At 34.4% G+C, this 23,198-nt stretch overlaps 1 protein-coding gene across 2 annotated transcripts in view; it reads left to right on the top strand.

Annotated features, from left to right (window-relative positions):
* Window positions 1–23,198, top strand: part of APC7 (anaphase-promoting complex subunit 7) — a 238,375-nt gene that overhangs the window by 145,317 nt on the left and 69,860 nt on the right. For both annotated transcript variants that reach the window (XM_090406349.1, XM_090406348.1), the window contains 2 exons: window positions 5,090–5,190; window positions 15,013–15,057. In XM_090406349.1, coding sequence (XP_090262475.1) covers window positions 5,090–5,190; window positions 15,013–15,057 — 146 coding nt within the window. The remainder of the gene's footprint in view (window positions 1–5,089; window positions 5,191–15,012; window positions 15,058–23,198) is intronic.

Raw genomic sequence — 23,198 nt, 5'->3', positions numbered from 1 at the left:
TTTAGAATTCCCGACTATATATTAACACACATAAATAATGTTAAAAAAAAGTCTAGATACCTAATAGCAAAATAGAAGAAAATATTGATTCAAGCAGAGAAGCATATGATAAAATTATCTTTTGAAGGATTGAAAAATCAGAAACTTGTGGTAGGGAAATTTTGTAAAAGTAACTAATTATAAGTCATGGGAAGAATATAGAAGGGAAAATATCATGAAAGTGGCAAAATGTGAGGCTATTAGATAAAAGCTTAGAAATGAAGGAATGTGTGATGTAAAAAGAATCAGGGATAACAATGGTAACATGTAAAGTGAGTATGAGAATATTCTGGGTGCTTGGAGTGATCACTTTCAAAAATTATTAAATGAAATGAGCCTTGATGGAAAAGTTATACAAAATATCCAACAGGAATGTAGTCTGAGATACATTTCATTATTGGAAGTAGGAAAAGCTGTTAAAATTTGTGACAATTTTGGAATGGCAGCCAGATCCTTGACCGGAAATTCTCAAATATAGTGGTGTAACAATTGTACAACACTATATTTGCATAATTCAGAATACTTAGTCAGAAGGTCAAATTCCAGAGGATTGGTGCAGAGCTGTTCCAGCCAAAATTTATACAAATGCACATGAGAAAGAGTCCAAGAGAAACTAGCTGATTTCAGGTTAATATGGACTATCAGGACCAGATTTTAACTTGAACAAATAACTGAGAAATCACGGAGTATAACAATCCATATTTGACACTGAGTCATCTCAAATATTGATAATTTGTTGAAATACAACAATAAAAAAATCATTAAAATAGGTAGGAACTTCAGCTGTATTAACAGTAATAAACTATATAGAAGGGGTGCTTAAAGGTCAAAGTTGTCTAACTGAGAGGAGACCTCCACATAGCCTTTTAAGGAATGCAGAGAACCGAGCAGGCATTCTGACCTAAAGTCCAATCCTCACCTTCTCATGTTGCACCCTGTTAGGTATCTACCTGGATACTGAATGAACGAAGATGGGCTGGCAATTTGGGATTTAGCCGACCAAATTGTATTCTTACTGGTTAATACAAGTAAGAATACAAAATGATGGTACAACATGACAAAATATCATGCCGGCTGGGGCATCGCCTTTTAAACAAGGCCCCCATTGTTTTCGAGAGAGAACCAGGGCGAACAGCGAAAACTCAGCTACTGGAACAAATCTGAAAACACACCCAACTCAACATCACCAGAGTTAAAGATCGCTACTATCAATATTAGAATCCTGAATGGCAAAGAAATGGAGCTAGCTGAGGAATTAGATAAGTACCAGATCGACATAATAGGGATGACTAAAACAAAAAAGACAAACTGGTGAGATCTTTCTGAGCAATAAATACAAAATGTTATGTTCAGGCAATGACAATCAAGGAAAAGCAGTAGCCATAGTATTCAACACAAAATGTGATCCACCACCCGTGGACCCATCCGGTTGCAGTCAGCTCTGCAACTGGAACCCTTGTCATGTTCAGTGGTTAATAAACTTTCTTATGCTCAAGAACACTGTAGTAGAAAACAGGATTCATATTCCATATATTTTTGGCATTTCCAAACATATAAGGCAGAAGTTTCACCTGATACTCACATATTTCCCTATGGATGAAATTTCTAATCTGTTACTAAATACAGAAGACAAACTGTTGCCTTTGTCACTGCCTGGGGTTTGGGTTTACCCAGGGGTGCACCGGCCATATGTGCAATGTGTGTGATGTACACAGGCACCAGGATAGTAAAGGTGCCAAAGAGGAGGAAATACTTTTAAAAAAATGTTTTTTTTAAAGTGATTTTTTATTGGAGGGTGGGGATAGGGGCACCAACTAAAGTTTTTCACACAGGTGCCAGACACTACTGGCGCGCCCCTGGGTTTACCAGATTCCTTTTAAATGTAATCTGTCATGCTTTGTACAGAGGCTGATCAATGGAAAAAATGATTATTGAATATCACTACTATATTGACTAAACCTCAAACATCTGTCTCACACAACATGGTATTGCAACCACACAGTATCCTTTGGAACAATGCTTGCCTTCTCCATAAAAACAGTTTTAAATATGATTGTCTTTTCAAAGATAGTCTGAAGTTCTGTTATGCTGGCTCAATTTAAATTGGGATAATTGTGCTCCCCTCCAAATAAAAAAAAAAAAAAAAGGGAGATTCTTATCCAATGTGAAAAAATGATTTTTCACATTGAAAAAATCAAAGAAATGATTTATATAATTGATATGATATGGCAATTGCTATTATTGGTTAGCTGATTATTGTATTTGCCTTGTATTCTGTCTTCTTCGAATTGCTTGTTCATTCCAGAAATATGTACTGTTATATTTGGTATTTGTGCTAATTTAATTAAAGTTATTTACTGTATGTTGTAAATTAGCAGTTAAAATTGAAGGAAGTATAGTAAGGTGTTTTAATGTAAAATCTGGATGTGAAACACAGACACACACTATCACATTGCAAAAGAAAGTTGCTTCATGTCTGATATCAAAATTAGAGATGTTAATCTCAATTCTTTACAATAAATTTAGTTTAATCCTTTATCCAAGTGTGAGCAAACAAAGTTTGCACCTGAAAGCATCTTCAGGACTGGGGTAAGGTGGTACAACACCAGGGCACTCCTTGCAAAGGTGGAGAAAGCTACCAACATAGGAGTGTTGGTAGCTTTCTCCACCTTTGCAAGGAGTGCCCTGGTGTTGTACCACCTTACCCCAGTCCTGAAGATGCTTTCAGGTGCAAACTTTGTTTGCTCACACTTGGATAAAGGATTAAACTAAATTTATTATACTCTAACCAAGTGAAAAATAGACTTTCAACATCTTTCTCTAAATCCAGAGTAATTTATTAAAAAAGGGTGGCACACCATTTGGCAACTCCTTTAGGTAGAGATTACCTGCTAATGCTTCTGCCTGGTATCTCCACTTGGGCCTGGCTCCCACTGAAGAGACCTCAATAAAGGTCAAAACTAGTCTGGGTTGTGGCCCTTCCCTTAATGCATAACATTAGACATATCCGCAAGGAGATGTGTTTTGTATTATGGGAGATACTGAGTAAGGAGTGTTGGGTAGAGCTTTCTCCACCTTTGCAAGGAGTGCCCTGGTGTTGTACCACCTTACCCCAGTCCTGAAGATGCTTTCAGGTGCAAACTTTGTTTGCTCACACTTGGATAAAGGATTAAACTAAATTCATTATACTCTAACCAAGTGAAAAATAGACTCTCAATTCTTTACTTTATGTAGATAATGTTATACTCCTAAAAAAATCCAGTACTAAGATTCCATTAACTAAACTGAATAACTGCTGTAATAAATTTGATATGAAAATAGGAAGAAACCTTGAGAACATTAACAGCATTCTAAATGGAGAACCTATAGAACATAATTAAGCTATTTAGGCACAATTTTTATTGAAGGTGGCAATTTAAATATGGAAATAGACAACAGAATTACCAAAGCTGGTATGGCAGGGAGTCACCTGAATAAATTTATATAGATTAAGAGAGAAATTATTCAAACCCTAAGCAGCTGTATACATGACAATGTTCAGTTTTAACTTATTGATCTGAGAGCTGGATTAGAAATAAAACAGCTGATCAAAGACAGGAAACCATGTGAGAAACTGATGTGATAGTTCTGAGAAAAATTAGCTTAAACTTAGCTTTTCTCCCTTTACCTGCTATGTTCATTGGCCTATGATAATCATGTGATTTGGCTTTGAAATGTCCTTGTAAATATCATTTGTTTCCTAGACGATTTAAATTCAAGTCTTTTCAGCCAAAGGTACTGACTGCATTACAGAAGTATTATTTTATATCTATGTTCTTCCCAGTACCTTTTAAATGGGCAAACAGCCCGGCTGGTTTTACTGACCGCCTGGCTAATTTTATTGTGAATTGACATGGCTAAATAATGAGCAAGAATGGAAAAATAATTTAAGACATTTTTTAATTAATAGTGATGAGAAATCGAACCAGAGAGTCTCGATACTCGTGAGACCAGCTCAGTTTCTTGCATTGCAAGCCATAGGACAGTCATACACAAAAATCTAGATCCAAGACAAATACTGCTGAAATTAGCAACATCTGAGCTCAAAGAGTCTTTTCCAAAATTAGCAAAACTAGCTGCTGTTGGACTGGCCATACCTGTGAGCACAGCTGAATGTGAAAGGGGTTTCTCTGCATTAAAAAGGATAAAAATTTGTATGCAGAATCGCATCAGTCAGAACACTAAATAATCTGATGCTGATTTCACTGGAGGGGAATTATTACTTAATGAGGAAATAAGAAAAATCCTAGTCTTGTTTGTTATAATTACTATATAAAATATTATCCTTGTTTGAAGTAATTTCTAATAAAATTACTATTTTAATTTGTTATGAAAAAGGGTCTTTCTTAACACACACAAAATTTTTGTACACCCATCTAATGCTTCATTCCACCTGGCTGGTAAAAATTTGTGGGGAGAACACTGTATATACATGCATTTTTTGAAATACCAAAATGGCATAAAGGGTATTAATTCAATTGTGAATGAATTAACTTAATTGCAAAATCTTGTTATAAGAACTATTCAGAATAAAATATGGAAATGCTTAGGATGAAAAGTAGTTTATATTTTCAGATGACCACAGAATGGATTTCTCAGCATTCTCATAAGATGATCACTACTTAGTGATCACTCTGGAGAAGGCTTAATAATTGTGCATTTGGCACATTTGGTTTTCATTATTTTATAACAAGTAACAATTTCTTTTGACTAAACAAATTGCATAGTGACAGTATACTGAAAATATTTCATATTGATTGTATATTCATAATGGCAGGGATTTATATTAACAATAAAATAGGGTGGGTATAAAATATTTGTCCCATTCTGATGGAAGGTACCCCACCTATAAAGATATGTCTCTGATCTTTCTTTGTTAAAGAACAAAGAAATTCTGAAGTGGACGTATAGTTTCCACTTAACTTACAACTAAATATTCATTAATATATATATTTTTTTTTTCATTTTGTACAAGTAACTCAGTACATTTTAATTTTGTTTTTAATTTCAGGTTTAGTAGACTGTTACTTGGCACTTCATCGTACAAGAGAAGCCATTGCAATAGCAAGTAATGCCTGTAAACAGCTTGGACAAACCCCTCGAGCACTTACGGTATGGAATTTCATATTTTATTTTATCGTTATGGTATGAAAATAACACATGGTACTAATTTTGAAACACAGGCAACACTTTTTAAATATTTTACACTGTATGTTTGCAGGAATACTATCCACTATCTTAGGCACTATATTCACAATATTAATTATTACTTAATTTATTTATCATCTTCATCAGTTTCCTGATATGTACCCTAAAGAGGTGTGCAGGCTATTATGACAACACTACATGATTACTTTTATGTTATTATTAATCTCCTGTTGTTTAAGTTTGACGGTATATATCAGAACACAGAATTATAAGTAAATAATTATTTATTGACTTATTGCTGATATTTTACTGGTGTTATAACCAGCATCTTCAGAGCACAAAAACACAGTTGTCACAGTACATGAGACTACAACAACATGGTGTAACAAAGGGATTAGTTTAATAGAAATTATAGCAACAACACAAAGACTAAAGTCCTAATTAGGTGTACTCTACCTAAAAAAAAAAAAAAAAAAAAAGAGAGAGAGAGAGAAAGCAGGGGTACTAGTTAGTTTTGGGCAAATTTATACAGCCATATTTGTTGAGATTTGGAGGTATGTTTCAAGGCTTCTGTTGCATCTAAGAACAATCTCAATCTCTCTGACTTGTAAAAGCTTCTGTGCAGTACTTTTGTTTTCTTCCAGTCGATCCTGTGTGCAGGGGTATCCAAAGCATGGTCTGCTAGGCCTGACTTGCCATAGTGATAGTGCTGAATGTATCTGTTATGTTCACTGATGCAGATGTCCACAGTTCTTCCTGTTTGACAGTAATAAGCTTGATCACACAAACAGGGTACTTTGTAGAATCCTGGATGTGATAAAGGAGGGATGCCGTCCTTGGGTGAATGGATGAGAGTTGCTGATTTGACACAGTCTGAATACAGTGCGTAGTTGACGTTTATTGTGAATTCTCTCTATTGTTAGATTCTGAATAGAGAACTTTACAAGTAAGTTCTTTATTCAGGATTTAACATGATAAATATTACTAAGGAGATACCTGCACATCAGCTAATAATTATGAAAATTTTCTTTATGTTATGTGATAATGTGTAGTCCATATGTGCCATATATTGAAATTTATTCCTGTATAACTGAAATGAGAAGCAGAGAATTTTGTGTCAGAATAGTAAGAATTATGTAAGGGAATTAAGTTATTTGTAAATCCCACTAAGCTGTCTAGTACATTACGAAATTTCAAGAAAGATTATAAGTAGTAATCTGGAATAATTGTGTATAATCTGTACGAGTCAAGCGTAGCGATGGAGGCTGTACCTATGCGGAAAGTGACGTCAGAACAACTACCTGGAATAGGGTAAACCTAACAGATTAGGGAGAGTGTAGGATCACCCAAGGGGCATGAACGATGGGGTTCGTGGGTAAAAACCACATCGAATAGAGGGCACCCGATAGGGTGAATAAAAGACGATACGTACGGTATTACGGGGCTTTTTCTTCTTCGGTTCCTGGATTCCAGTTTAAGAGTTTTTTTCAGGGGATTCGTGAGAGAGCGGTGGGTTGACTACAGTGATGACGGATGGCAGGTTCTTTTCTTGAGAATACTTGAAGATTTCCAAGCGGAGCTGATCGCGATATGACGGCCTATGCAGAATCGAGCCTTAGCAGAATGTCCCATCGGAGAGAATGGAGAAAGTTTCCTGCAGAGACAGCACACCTCAGTCCGGAAAAGATTCAAAGAAAAGCGTAGTGCATCGCCAGACGCAAAGACGGCCGATAAATATACAGTAAGGTAATCCAGATCTACATGAGATGGCAGCATGAAATCTGAAAGGATCCGGTAATGTAAAGATTTTCATTCTATGTTAAAAATCGCTTAGAAGAATAAGAAATTTGTGTATACTGTAAACTAAAGGATACTAATAGAGAACTTTTAAGTGAGAATTTGATTGGATTAGTTAAGACCACGTGGAACAAAGAAGAATTGTTGATAGGCAGTATTTTGATTGAGAATGGCTAGGCTTGACTAATGAAATTTAGAATTAAGATAGTTATTGATAAAGTATTAATGAAAGTGTTCAATTCATGTACTGTGAATAACTTGTGAAGGAATTATATCCTGGTAGTGTTATGCTCATATTTAATCTTATCTTTTTGTAATTGAAGGATTTAGTTTACTCGAATTCATTGTTGTGATTTAGTATGAACCTTAACTTAGAGTGAAGTTTGTTCTATTGAATAATTGAATTTTCTTAACTGTAATTGTTTTGTGCTTTTCCAATAAACATATTTTGTACCTTATACCTTTTATGCCTGATTACGAATTCAAACCACCACATATGAAATAGAACCTTTTGACGGGAAGGAATTAGATGTTATTGCTTAAGTGAGATTCAGGTCACGACTGCTAACTGAATCTGCACAGCACTACAGTGAGATTAATTATTGTGCGAATCCCTTTTGAATTTAGAATTGTTTCCCTGAACAAGAGTCTCTTCTGTTATAGGATATTGGTTGGCACAGCATAATATAAATTTTGCCAGTATCTGAAAAGGAAATAGTACTGAATTAATATTTTAAGGGCACAACAGTAGATTAGAAAGAGGCTATTTAGAGGAAGAACAAGGTAAAATATAGACGTAAACAACGACGTAACACTATCTTTTCCGATGTGCTTATGTATGGGATGGTGACTATCCACAATGGAGAACTACAACAAAATGGCTATTTTGTTGTAGTTCTCCATGGTGGATAGTGGGGTTTCTTGGAGCATTTAGTATTTTGTTTATCTTATGGGGATTATAGCCATTGGCCAAGAAGGTGTGGCATAAGTGAGCTAGTTCAGCAGCAAGAGCATTGTGAACAGATTGCTCTCGCTCTGTGGGTTAGCGTTTTTAAGATACCATACTGTTGAGATGGGTGGTGGTGTGATTGTTTATGTAAATATCTCCCTGTATGTGTGGATTTTCTAAAAACTGAAAATGATAAGGAACCATCTCGAAGACACGTGATTAGTGTATCCAGGAAGGGCAGACAGTTACTAGCTTCCATTTCCATTGTAAAGTGGATTTTTGGATGCTGGTTATTTAAATGCGCTAAGAACGTATCCAATTGTGCCTGGGCCATGTGGCCAAATAGCAAGCACATCGTCAACATAGCGTAGCCAAAGCGTTGGTTTGAGAGTGGCTGTATTATGTGTGGCTTATCTAATTATAAGAATAGGATAGATGGTGATTTATTATGTCTATGCACAAATGCCAGGAGCATCAGAAGCAAAGGGGTTAAATTTTTTGCTTTATTGAATATGATGTGGCCTAAGATTGTTGGCATTAGTGAAACCTGACTATCAGAATCAGATATGGTAACTGGGATCAATGTAATGGGTATACTATTTTTAGGAATGACAGAAAAGATAGGGGAGGAGAAGTACTAATAATGATATCAGAGATGACTTAAGTCCAGTTAGGGTAGAAATGCAAGAAAACAATGATGGTAACAATGTCCTGTGTAGTGGTGAGTTTTAGTCTATCTGGCGTGAAGTGGAGGCTAACAGAATGGAATATATGAATAATTTAGTTGCTACAGACCTGGCAGCTCAGTTGCAGAGGACAAAGAAATGCATCGCCATTTAGCCTTATTGATACCAAACGAGTGATCATTATGGGCGACTTCAATTTTCAAAACATTGATTGGGTAGAAGAGGAATTTATTGAATTGTTGCGAGACAACTTTCTCAAGCAGCATGTGAAAGAAGGAACTCGAGGTCAAAGAGTGTTGGATTTGCTCATAGCGTCAGAAGGAGGGGGACGGTCTGTTAAAAAGTGATCATGCTGTGCTTTCTTGGGAAGTATCTAATTGTATTGATGCTCCAATTAGAACAGGATACATGCTGAACTACAAAGCTAGAAATTATGATCAACTTAGGAGAATACTGTCTTTAGTCCTATGGTATCAGTTACTGAATGGGAAAAATGTCAGCAATGCATGGGAATCTTTGAAAAAGTTATTCAGATATTGCTTAAATGAGGCAGTATCTGAATGTATCCTTAGTGTTCGAAGAATAAATAGGCTGGGAGTGAAATGGATGTGCAACCTTATTAAGCAAGAGATCTACAAGAAGATGATGTAGAAAGAATATCGTGAGAATAAGAGATGAGTTATGAAATATATAAAGCTCAGGCCAGAAAAGTAACAAATATTTTGTGCAGAAAGCTAAATTGGAGTATGAAAAGAAATTGACTATGCAAGCTAAAGACAATCCAAAAGAATTTTATTGTTATGCCGCAAGTAAAAGAAAGAATGACTTTTATTGAATGTAGATGGTACTTGAGTGTCAGAAGCTAATGAGATTGTTCAATTAACGAGTGCTCACTTTGCTTAGATATATCAACATGTAACATGGTGCACAATGCTACTGCTACATTGGATGAAGAGTTAGAGGTTCATGAAAATGAGGTTGAAGAGCTGTTGCATAACCTGGATAAGAATTTGTCTAGAGGGACAGATGGAATATCAGCCTGTTTGTTAAAGGACTGTTCAGCCAAATTGGCTACGCCTCTTTGTATAACTTGAGTCTCAGCTCAGGAATGATACCACAGCAGTGGAAGGAATGTATGAATAGTTCCATTGTACAAGGGTGGTGCAAAAAAATGATGTGTCTAACTACCAACCTATCAGTATCTCTGGTGTGGTATTGAAGATTTTAGAAAAGTTGGTAAGAACTCACATACAGAAATGGGTAGAGAAACAAGCTATACTCTGCAAGGAGCAGCATGGGTTTACTAAAAGTAGGTCATGTTTTAACACTTTGCTCATATTTTATGACAATGTTATGACCAAGTTGGATAAAGGGAGTGGATACACTATGATATTGTTCGATTTTTCTAAGGTATTTACTAAAAGTAGGTCATGTTTTAACACTTTGCTCATATTTTATGACAATGTTATGACCAAGTTGGATAAAGGGAGTGGATACACTGATATTGTTCGATTTTTCTAAGGTATTTGATAGCATACTACACGGTAGGCTGTTGCATTAACTGAAGAATATGGGACTGGAATATAAACTCTTGACTTGGATCTGGGGATGGTTGAGAGACATATCAAAAAGTGGTATACATTGGGTGTGAATTGCCAGATTTAAGGTGACCAGTGGGATATCTCAGAGTTCAGCCCTTGGGCCATTATTGTTCAATATATAAATTGATGACATCAGGTAGGGTCTAACATCAGATGTGCAATTTATTTGCTGATGATGTGAAGATAGGCAGGGCATTCAGGGATGCTACTGATATTCAGCAGTTACAAACAAAATGATATGAATAGGCTGGAAATTTGAGCAAACGAAAATGGCTGTCAGTTTAATGTTAGTAAGTGTAAACTTATGCACTTTGGTGTGATGAGATCTCAAGGGGCATATTATATCAGAGGGGTTATGCGACAAACTGGGGGGGGGGCAAGGGATCTTGATGGATAGGAATTTGAAGTTCAAAGGTTATATAGCAAAAGTTTCAAATACAATTTAGAGAATAATTGTGATGTTGAAGTGAACCTTGATATGTAAGGATGAGGAAGTCATTTTGCCTCTTTATAAGGATAATTCTACACTTGGATAATTGTGTGTAGATTTGGTCTTCAGGATTCTGTGGAAAGAATGCAAAGAAGAGTTACAAACATTATATCCAGATTATGAGGACAGATTGTGAGTATGTGGATTACAGACTGGTTAACTGAAGAAAAAGGGGGTGATATGATAAAGGTCTATAAACTTTTGAATGGGTATTATAGGATAGCATCTGATGAAATCTTTCGTTATATGGAAGGTGGGGCTAGAACATGGGGGGCATCGATGGAAGTTTGTTCAAGTCAAGAAAGGGGTAACAGCTAGGTTTTTCTCTCAGAGAGCAGTGAGTGAGTGGAATAGTTTGCCTTTAGTAGTAGTGAGTGCATCTAGTGTAAATTAATTTACGTGAATGTATGACATTTTGGTGATTTATAGCCTCTCTTTTGATGAGTCCTTGACTCAGTGGAGGTTTCAGATAATAATAATAATGATTTACATACAGTTGAGGTCTTAAAATACTAACTGCTTTGTAAACATTTTGAATAATTTCATTTAAGTCATGAGACTTTGCTTGACATTGTCAACATCCAAGAATGCATTAGCAGAGCTAATCTCAGGTGGTATGGTCACTTAAACAGAATGGGCGAAGAAAGATTAGCAAAACAAGTGTTTTCTGCCAGGTTGGCAGGAAAACGACCCAGAGGAAGACCAAGATATAGGTGGATTGATACGGTACAAAGTGCCTTAGATCAGTGCTTCCCAAACTTCTGGATGTCAGGGCCCCCTTTGCAAAAATTAAAATATTTCACGGCCCCCCTCGAAAAAAATCGTAATAGAGAGATATATTATTATAATATTTATTGTATTTATATTCAATACAAAACATACACAGCGATTGCAAAAATCAAATACGGTAATTAAGCCTAACGCGAAACAGACAGCAAAGGCAGGTTATTAAAACGTGCATATGATTCGTGCGGTATTAACAAAAGATCGCGCAACCGAAAGATAAAAGCATAGCTGACAATTGAGTTGAAATGCTAACTCTCTTTAACCGAATTCCATATGTGAAACTGCCATAACATTCATTATATATATATAGTACTTAGTTTTAACACTTTTACGAATTTTAACACGTTCGGTTGAATTTTATTGCTGCCTTGGGAAATCGAACTCACACACATCTAATTAATAACAATAGTTTTTAGTTAGACTCTGTGTTTGCCCATGCAACATATGGTTTTGTTTCAGTCTATACAGCATAGTTTCTGTATGAGGGGGACATGTGATTCATTAATTAGTGTGTTTTTATCCCAGTTTCTCTAATTCCACTATTTGTTGAGAAATATATTACACAGACTCCTCATACTTTATTCACTGGCATAATAAAAGTACTTGTTTTATTGCCTCTGCTGCTAGGGAGGGCATGTTGTTTACCACTGCAAGCGAGTTACTATCTCCCTACATGAACCTGCTTAAGCTTTTTTTTCATGTGTGAAGTATATGTGAAACTTTTATTGGTAACCGAAAACTAGCTCGGATGACAGTGATAATATAAAACGAGTTTTGATATGTATATAAAGTCAATATCAATAGTCCCTGATTACGAACGCATGATGAAAGGGACAGGAAGATTTGGAGCTTCCCTGAGAGCATCCAATGTGTGAATTTTTCCATTAAAATATAAAAAATAACAAAAAAGAAATAATAAATAATAAAAGTTAAATACATTTCTTTTAAAATAAAAAAAAATCTACTTAGTCTTAAAACATGTTACATTTATTTTCATTATTTCACGGCCCCCCTCAACAAAACCGAAGGCCCCCAAGGGGGCCGCGGCCCACAGTTTGGGAAGCGCTGCCTTAGATGATAGAAACATAAGATCTGATAATGTTGAAGCCTTGACAAGTAACAGACTGATTTGGAGGAAAATTGTAGATAGGAAGTTAGTAATGATGTAATTTTTTTCATGTAGTACTATCATATCCCGTACACCCCTTGAGGGTACATGGCAGGAATTTGATGATGGTGATGACTTTGCTAGTTCAGATTTGGCAACTTCAAATTTTCTTCCTTATCATTGTTAAATCCTTCATCTTTATCAAAAAGTTGTCCTTTTTCTAATAGAGACCACCATCAACAGCTAAATGTATTTAATTCTTTAGGAATAAATTATGATAATTCACAGCCATAATTGACCATGATTCTAGCACCATCACCAAGTGTTCCAACAATATGATTTTCAGAATTGCTGTTGAAAGTGCCGAAATGATTTCTGATCATTCCTGCAATTTCAAATTGTAAACAGCAAACCAAGATTTTAAATTTTGCTATTATTTTCAATCAGATTAATGTTAAAATAATGTCTCGTTTTGTACTAGTCCATGAAATGAGACTAAATCTTTGGCTTTCCTGCTGTTGTGCTTGGAATGATGTCATCGTCTCTGTTTACTTTTTTAAAAATCATGTATCAACCTTATCTTATCTGTTTCAGCCTTAGGAAACCTATAACCTGGTTTTGTTTTTTGAATAACACTCAGTTTTGTGATTGTTCCAATGATATGTTATCAACAGTAGCAGTTCAGAAACAATTTGTGCTAAGGATTTTTTCACAGAATATCTGTCAATGGTTTTGATTTTTTTAGAAGCATTGCTTTGATGTGTTTCAGTGTCATTCTGCCAAATAATGCTGTGTTTAATTATTAGATATTTTATCATCATTACTATTGTTGTTACTATGTTTTATCAGTGCTGCCTTATTTATTTGATACTTTTGTTGAACATTTAATGCATTGAGCTTCTGAGTTTGTTACCACCTTGAAAAATTTAGCATTTGATTTCCTTGGCATATTTAATTTTTTATTTGCTTCTTCTTTTTGAACTTTGTAAATTTAGAAATTGTTAAAACTTAAAATATAAATCTATTTTGTTAATAAAATTAACAAGTTGGTTTCATGGTCACATGCATATATTTGCTATGCTTAGTTTTTGCAAACAGGCAGGCTGGAAGAATAAACCTTGTAGCCACAAAAATGCTATCATACATGTGAAACCCACACACATAAATTAGCTTAATTTTGTTAAGTTTGACTTTTAAATGTCAAGAAACTTAATAATTTTTTTATTAACAGAATGTTATTCCTGGGCAACAGATTTTTTAAATCATGGTTGGGAATGTGTTAAAATATAAAAAAAGCATAATAAAGTTAGATATTTTCTGCATTCAAATTCATCATTAGTGTAGTGTAAGAATTAAACAGATATTGATAAACAGCATTATTCTTAAAAGTAAACAAGAGGTACAAGTAGTAGAAATTGACAATCATATTTTTTTTTTTTTTTTTTTTGTGATTGTTGAGATATACAAAATTTGTATTTGGACTTGTCACATTTTATATTCAGTATCGAATCAGAGTACAAATTAAGACTTCACAAGTCCAGTTACTTGGATCCAAAAAACTGATTCTGTACCACTCTGTATATTGTATGTGTGCTTATTGCATTTCTATTTAAAGATTACTAATTAATATATGGTGAAATTATCATTTTCTAGTTGTATGTGTGCTTATTGCATTTGTATTTAAAGATTACTAATTAATATATGGTGAAATTATCATTTTCTAGAATACAGCTTCCCATCTTACAGGGAAACTGGGTGGGTTTGATTAATTTATGGTACAGTTTTTGATAATTTTAGTCAAAATTCTTCTGCTAAAATGCTCTGGATTTTAGCAGAAGGTAATTTTAGTAATTTAGGTAATTTAATTTTAGCATTTGATAACATGTGATATCAAATAATATCACATGTTATTTTTATAAATAACATGTGATATTTATAAAAACAATGAAATGGGTTTTAAGCATTATTATGTCTAATTTTTATCTTTCCTTGTAATTGGCCAAGATTACATCTACAGGCTATTGGTTCAGTTAACACTGTGAGCATGAATTTTTGTGAATGCCTTTAAGTAGTAGATGAATACTAGAGCTTTTTTTAGGAAATGAGTGTGGAGATGGTACTAATATCTCCCCCTCCGATCTTGAAGAAGGTGTTACTTTTATTGACAATATTGTGCTTGCTCGATTCTGACAGCCCCTGTCATACCTGGAATACATAAGCATCTATTGCTTTGGAAACTTAAAAGCAACTTAAAATCTTCAGTTATATTGAGATATGCCAGATTATTATCTATATTGAAAGGTAGTGTTTGTGAAAAATTGTTACATGAGAGTATATAGTAATTTTTTTTTTTTTTTTTCTCCCCACAGCTATATGCTTCTGTGCTTATAAAAGATCCTCTTTCTGCAGATAAGGTAAATCATATATAAATCAAATATAATTTTATTGTGGTATGATAATGAATAATCAGCAGCTGTGAATATGTTTTCCTTTCTTTCAACAACTTTATTTCCATTTTTTTCCTGAAGATTTTTTTTAAAAATAATATTCAGGATCATATTGATGGTTAACATTTAAAGTGGCTGAAAGCAGTCATTAATTAAACCAAACCATTATCTTACTTATGCATTACTACCATTAAGAGAAAAAATTATGGCATTCAAGCCAGCAAAATGTTTTTTCCTCTCATTATGAAAACCATTCTGATTTAATACTTGAATTATTTTCATTTTGTAAGGCAAAAGATATAAAATTGCATAGCTTATCATTACCTCTGCTAACTTCTCAAGAAGTGAAAGATTACTACTAGAGTTTATTCGTATCATTAGAAACATGAAATTGTCATTGAAATGAATTTACTTTTTCTGTTTACTGCTCCTTGAAATAAAAAACACTACTTAAATAAATGAAAAAGTACTGATGTTGGTAACATCAGTACTTTTGCATTTATTAAAGTATTGAAAATAGAATTCAGGAGATCCATGTTTTCATGTGTTTGAAATAACAGGATTCTAGTTGTAGTTTCTGAACAAGAAATCATTAATATTGTTCATTTTGATATCATGTGTTAGTAAATCTGTTATGAGAATAAGCTTCCTGAAATTAATTAATACTAATCAGTTGTCACTAGCATATATTATGAATTATTCATAATGTAATGTAAAACATTTTGCCTGATATTAAGTTGTCGTTCTTTATCATCCATTATGATTCATGATATGCTGTATTACCATAAGTTATCTAGTAACTTATTACCATAAGTTACTAGATAACTTATGGTATATTCCTTATATAATAGATAATTCCCTATGCTTAAGTTACCTTAAGCATAGGGAATTCTTGATTGTCCCATTTTTAAATCATTAAATCCAGTGTAGAAACCAAATTATCTCAACAAAGTACAGATAAACATTGTGGATGCAATTTTTAACAATTACTTCCATTTGTATATGGAATATTAAAAATGTTCTGAGTTCTTTCAAGATTTTGAATAGTATGGTTTGTCATGATGTTTAGTTTTTTAGTTGAGGCAGTTGACATCACCTCAGGTTGTCCTAGTATCTCATAATGCTCAGGACATTCCCTTAGGAACCTGCACTAGTTTCAGGCATTTGGAATTATGGCTGAAGCAACTAAGACCATGAGGATAGTTTGTTGTCTGTCAGTTGCATGTGTTTTCTTCTGGTCAGTTTGTCTGTTTTGCAAGATGAAAATGATCTGAAATTTCTGAATGGAAAAACTCTGCCACTTCCTGAGCTAAATCAACTTTAGTTGATAAGCTGTTGTTAAAGATTTGTTGCATCCTAGACAGATAATGCTAGATCAACTTGATGTTAAGTCATCACCCTCCATAAACAAGCAGCCTGATTATGAAGATATTTTGTGGGCAAAATTTTTTTTGCTCATATTTAGATAAAATAAGGATTAAAAGAAGAATATATTTCATGCCAAATATAATTTACATTTTTATTCTTGCAAAAAAAAAAAAAAAAGTGGGTGGGGCCCTTACTATTTCTCATCTGGAGTAGTGTAATAATATGACAATACATCATTTTGATTCCTTTATATTGATGAGATCTCACTGAAGGTTGAAACCCCATCTGAGTGATGCTTTTATATATAAGTAGCCTGATCATGAAAATGTTTGTATTCAATCTTTTGTTTGCTTGTGCTTTGGTAAAATAAAGTTTAGAAGAAGAATACAATTTCTTGTCAAGTATAATTTATTTTTTTCCCAGTGGTGTATGGGGAGGGGGACTTGCTGAGGCAATCAAGTATTTCCTATGCTGAAGGGAGTGAACAAGACAGTTTATGGTAATATGTACTGAGGATGAAACTATATGGTGATAAAGAATTGACTTGAAATACCAGGTAGGCTTTCTAGATAAATTAGTTAGAATTTCCCCTTTTTAAGTTGAAAATCGTTGCCTGCTCCATTTAGACAACAGTATAAGTCAGAGTACATGATACTTATGAGAATATTTTGTTTATTCTTTTATTGCTTAATTTTTTTTGCATTGTTTCGTATTCTTTGTTTTATTTGAACTGATTCCGAAAATAGATTTTCTGAAACAGAACTACGAATTTTTTTATTATAAAGTAGAAATTCATTGGACTTGAGATATCAGAGACCACTAGTGTTACTGATTGACATTTTAAAAAAAAGAAGAAGAAAGGAACTTATTCTTGGTGAAATACATACGCTACGTCAACTACATACGCTACTTCACAGTTTCAAAGCTAGCAACACTAAGCAGTTAAATTATGGGCTGAAACATGTGATGCCATGAGTCCAGTTAAAAAAAAAAAAAAAAAAAAAAAATGTTAATGATATATGTTCTTCTGGCTGGTTTTGACTGTTTTATAGATGAAAAACCCAGAGTTATGGGGAGGGGAAAAAACCTGTTATCTCTGTAACTCACCCTCAGTTCAAAGGTTCTTCTCTTCCTGGATTGAATTTAAATACAAGCCTTTCGATCCAAAAAGGTATTGTCATTATTGACTGAGCTAGCAAAAGAAAGCTTTTGGAACATAATTAAACTACATTGGTCATCATAAGCTAAAATTTCAGCAATTTAATTTGTAAATATGATCTTCAGGTTAGTTTTTGACTTGAATTATAAGTTACTTTGATCAAATCAGTTGTCTACATATTAGTAATTGTTAATGCAGTATGAAAGGATATATAAATGAATGATTTAATTAAACTTACCAATAGACTTTAGAATTTGTTTATTTTTTAAATTTTCACATTTTATTTACAGTCTTTAAGAGATTTTATATTTCTTAGTACTTTTATAATTTATAAATTTTTATAATTTGAATATATTTTTAAGTTTATTTTCAAATACCATTATGTCTAAACATTGTTAAATATTTAGACATAATGCATTCATCATTATTATTTAATGCAGCAGTTGCCAATCTTTTGGACCTCACAGACCACTAAACTCACAATTTTGAATCCCGTGGACCACTAACATGAATTTTTTTTAAAAAGGTACAAACGTATAAAATAATGATCATAAAAGTTGCATTTTATTAATATGAAATGCACAAAATTATTAGTGTGATATATGTTGCTGCTCGTTTGAAATAAGTTTATGGGTTCTTGGCTCCAATGACGTCACTGCAACACAGAGAGCCGTTTCTATTTCAAGGTGACAGCGGTACTTGTTTTTAATTGCTGTAACAGATGAGAATGTCTTTTCATGCAAATAGGTTGTTGCAAATGGAATCGAAATTTTGATGGCTTTTTTACTCTGCACTGGGTATTCACTTTTTACGGAGAGCCAAAAATGATGTCTTGATGAGGACGAGTGGAATTTAGCTTTGAGACTGTTGTCGGATGATAGATCGTTAGGCTTTCTTTTTCTTTCATGCTCAAATTGTTATCTTTAATCAATTTTTGCTGAAAATGGATTGAAGATAACAATCTGTTGACATCCTCTTCTTTCATATACTCATCAAGATTCGGGAACATTTGCAGATCTTCAGCCAACCATGTTTGCCACAGCAATATTTTCTTTTGAAATGCATCCATTTTACCTCGCAGTGTGAACAAATCCGTAAGCTGTTCTTGTAAGGACGTGTTTAGCTCGTTTAACAGTGAAAAAATATCTGCTAGGTATGCAAGCTTGGCTAGCCAATCATCGTCGGACAAGAGATCTAGGAATTTCAATTTATTTTGTTGCTGGAAAAATAACTTGACTTCTTGGCACAAGTCGAACAATCAGGTTAGTATTTTTGCCTCTCGACAGCCATCTCACCTCAGTGTGAAGAAGGAGATGAATATATTGGGAGCCCATTTCTTCACAAAGTGCCTCAAATTCAAGAATTGAGCACTTTGTGCCAAATTTCATTTACAATTTTAATTACATCAGAGAGTACTTCATGCAGTTCTGGAGACGTTCTTTTCACTGCAAGTTGCTCACGATGTAAAATACGAGTAAACAAGTTGGCTGGGTGTCCAACATCTTTCACTTTTGTAACAACTCCTGAAGGATGCCCACTCATGCTTGCAGCACCATCTGTGCATATCCCAACACATTTCTTCCATTCAATACCGTCTCTCAGTAAATAACTGTTAAGTGCATCGAAAATCTCAGAGCTGGTTGTTCTACCTGGCAAGTTAAGCGAACAAAGGCGTTCTTCCTTTAGTTCTCCTTGACACTCAAACCTCACAAAACAAAGGAGAACTGCCTTTTTAGTTATGTCTGTTGATTCATCGAGTTGAATTGAATAAAATGTTGAATTTTTCACCATTTCTATCACTTGATTTGCAATATCTTCGGCCATGTTTTCGATTCTGCACTTCACAGTGTTAGGACATAGGAATTACTTTCAGTCTCTGGACAGTCTGTTTCCCCAAAACCTCTTCATAGGCTTGTAACAAGCAAGGCTTATTTAATTCTTCTTCAATCGTATATAGCTTTTTACTTTTTGCGATTTGAAGTGCTATCAAATAAGAAGCCTTATCTAGGGACTTATCTTCAACAGTCATTTTTTCTAATGAATTTATTTGCTTTTGCATACTTTCATGCATCCTTTGAAAATATTCAGCTGGCTTCTTAGCTAAATCTGAGTATTTTGACTGCAAGTGCCTGGCGAGTTTCAAAGGTTTCATGGCATCATTGCATAAACTCTCAGAACACAACACAAAGTGGCCATGGATCCAGCTCACTTCCAGATTCTTGAATAAATCCAAACTTCAAGTAGTCCCCATCATATTTTCTTGAAACCTTGAACTTTTTCTTCTCTCCACCTCCAGTTGTAATGTCCTTACTGATGGGGGCTGTGGAGGCTCTGATTCATTGTTACGCGAAGTATTACCAAAGAAATGCAAAATGCTTGGTTGCTTTTTCTCACTCATTGTGGGTTTATTTTATTTGAATCTTAAACCAAACAAGAAATGACAGTTATCAAACTGAAGCTCTTTGATGCCATTAAATATCACACTGTGCACAGTTAAAATAAAAACATCACTGGTCGCTTACCTAAGAAGAGTATCGTCAGGAATAAACACCAGTATAGTGTTGACAGATGACAATTCGCTTCAACAAAATAAAACAATCGGACGAGAATCAGTATTCATGGGGAGTTTGATTGTTGTGACGGTACGCATGCACCACTGAAGCCTGGCACATGCGTATTAGCGTTCGCAAGCCGCGTTGCTGGTGGGTCAGCAGTGGCCCGACAACAAAAGCGCTCCTAGACAAAAATTGTCGGCAATCCTGTATCGGTGTCCAAATTTCTCCACAGATCATCAAAATTTTCCCACGGACTACAGATTGGCTGCCTATGATTTAATATATATCCTCCGTGGGAGGGGTATACCAGATGATATTTATGATGTTACCTCTTTTTTGATCATCATCATTCTTCTACTGAATTAGATATATCAGGTCTTTTATTTCATCAGTTGTTACAGTTGTGGGTTTATTTTATTGAAACATACTGATCTAAAGCAGTCCTGTAACTTTATCAACCTGCCAATATCTTGTCTTTCTCTCAGTATGTTTCTGCTATTTATTCAAACATATGTTTTGCTAATCTTTCATTTCTTATTCTGTTTGAATGACCATACTACACATACCAGCCACTGAATTAGAAACTTTTATTTAATATTGTGCTGGACCTCCTTTAGTGCAAATTATAGGACATATGAGTTTGGCATAGATTCCACGAGGTGTTGAATTGTATCTGTCTTCAATATACCAGGTATTCACCAGGCAATCCTTTAAGTGGCTCAAATTGGACAGAAGAGGACTTTGCTCCTAGATCTGTTTTTTGTATCATATCCCATACATTCTCAATGCAGTTCAGATCTGGGCTTTGTGGTGGCCAGGGATGATGGCAAAAGTCACTGTCATGCTTGCTGAACTACTACTGAACAGTTCTAGTGTGATGGGCCGTAGCATTGTCATCCATGAAACAACTGTCACTTGCAGATAACCCTGGATAAAAAGTCACCATTGCAGGATGGACTGGATTGGTAACTGTGTTCAGATATTCCTTGGAGGATACCAAATCTTCCATCAATATCAGAGGACCTGTTTCATACCAGCAGAACATGTTCCACACCATGACACTACCTCCAGAACCCTGAGTTGTGTTTACAAGGCAAGTTGAATTCATTGTTTCATGGGGCTCCTGCCAAACTCTCTGCCTACCATCAGTACAGAACAAGGTGTACCATGACATACTTTCACATTTAGTTGTTGTTTTTTTTTATAAAGTGATACAAAAAGGGCTCTTGCTCCAATTATCGGGGATTTGACTTCTGGATTGTACAATGTAACTGCTGCCAAACTTTTTACTAAATGAGCATGCACATAATTTACTTAAGGAAAATAAGGAATTTAATATACACTACTAATATTTTCTGCTGAGTATCTGATCATATCTTCAGAGTGAATGCACACAAACCGAATGTATCACTACCTAAAAGAAAGGAACACAGCTTACAGAGTGCTTCACTCTCTAGCCAGTCACAGGGTACTATAAGGAACCAGTGGGAACTGAGAAGATAGTCATTATTACAGTTATTAAACAAACTTAGCAGAAATGCATAAGTGTGCACAGCTCTTTACAAGATGTAAAAGTGTATTGCACAGAGCATATTTAACAAGAAAAATTATAAATAAATTAAATGAAAGAAACTAAAGCTAAATTATAAGATATTTGCTTGTAGAGACATATAATAAAATGATTATTTACATACAGTGAAGAGAAAGACATGCTGAATAATCAGCCTGGGAATACACATATATTTATATATTATATTTTATTTAATGTAATTAAATATATAAAAAGAATATATTACTGCATACATACATATATACACAATAAAAAGAAAAAAACTGTGTGTGAGTACATATTACAATTGCACATTGGATTATTGATGAGAGTTCAGAGTCACTGTTTCCTAGAATTTAGAAATTTTTAGACAGTTGCAGTTAAGATTGGGTTGATTGCGAAGAACTTCATTGCATTCTTCGAAGAGTTTCTTAAATTTGTAAGGACTTGTGTGAAGAATTTTTGTGATCCAATTGGATCCTGTGTCTGGTAGAAACTCAATGTCTGTAAGACCAGATTTCTCATCTTGGAAAAAATAGATGTAAACGACATGTTCTGATCACCAGATGTTTATGGTATGACTAGTCTGACCAAAATAAGAGAGATTGCAGGAACAAGGAGTCTAGTACACTCCCAGGTGAGCGAAGTTATAGAGGTTTGTCTTTAGTGGAAGGATTGAGGAAATCTGGTTTATTGGCTTAAAGGTTGTTTGGAATTCAAACTTTTTTTTTAAACTTTTAAGATGCATTCAGAAATGCTTTTATGAAAGGAATGGAAATTCTTTTGGTATCTGATGAGCTATTAGTAGGAGAATAATTGTCAATGGTATACTATAATTTGCAGGGAAAATATCCATTCAGAATCATGTCTTTTAGAGAAGAAGAATAGATGACATGTGTCCTGTGGGCAAAAGTCTAACAATCCAGACAGAATTTTTGTGAAGGATGGTGCATAGAATTCTGAAGAATATATATTCCAGGGAACATTAGCTTATAAATGGAAAAGTTGAGAGCCAGTCCAAGAAAGGAAGGACTCCATTGTTTTTTTACATATTTTATATAACAAAATAATTGACTTTGACCATTATTTGACTGCTGTACATTCTGGATAATACTTTTCCTGGCAATGTAATCTATACAAGCATTACATTCGCATTCATTAAGTAGGTGGATAATAACAGGCTATAGTATAAGGAAACCTTTGTTGGTTATCTGCATCATTTGTTACAGACCATGTGTATAGGTCTTCTCCTGGGTAACTCTATCTGGCTTTGATCTATAAGCAACCCCTTGAGGATATTTATTCCTTTAAATGCATACACAGTAAGGAACTCCTCTATTATCTTTAAGTTTGTTGTGGTGCAAGTTGATCACACACACACACCACATAAATATATACAGGACATCCTAAAAAATTGATAGTGAAGACAAATAGGAATACAGAAGAGTGGTATGCCTCTCTTGTATCTAATATATGA

This window comes from Typopeltis vanoorti, chromosome 16 (assembly GCF_054136105.1).
Source record: "Typopeltis vanoorti isolate ZY-2024b chromosome 16, IOZ_Tvanoo_1.0, whole genome shotgun sequence".
Classification (NCBI taxonomy): domain Eukaryota; kingdom Metazoa; phylum Arthropoda; class Arachnida; order Uropygi; family Thelyphonidae; genus Typopeltis; species Typopeltis vanoorti.
Note: the sequence above shows the minus strand (reverse complement) of the source record. Positions and strands in the feature narration are given on the sequence as shown.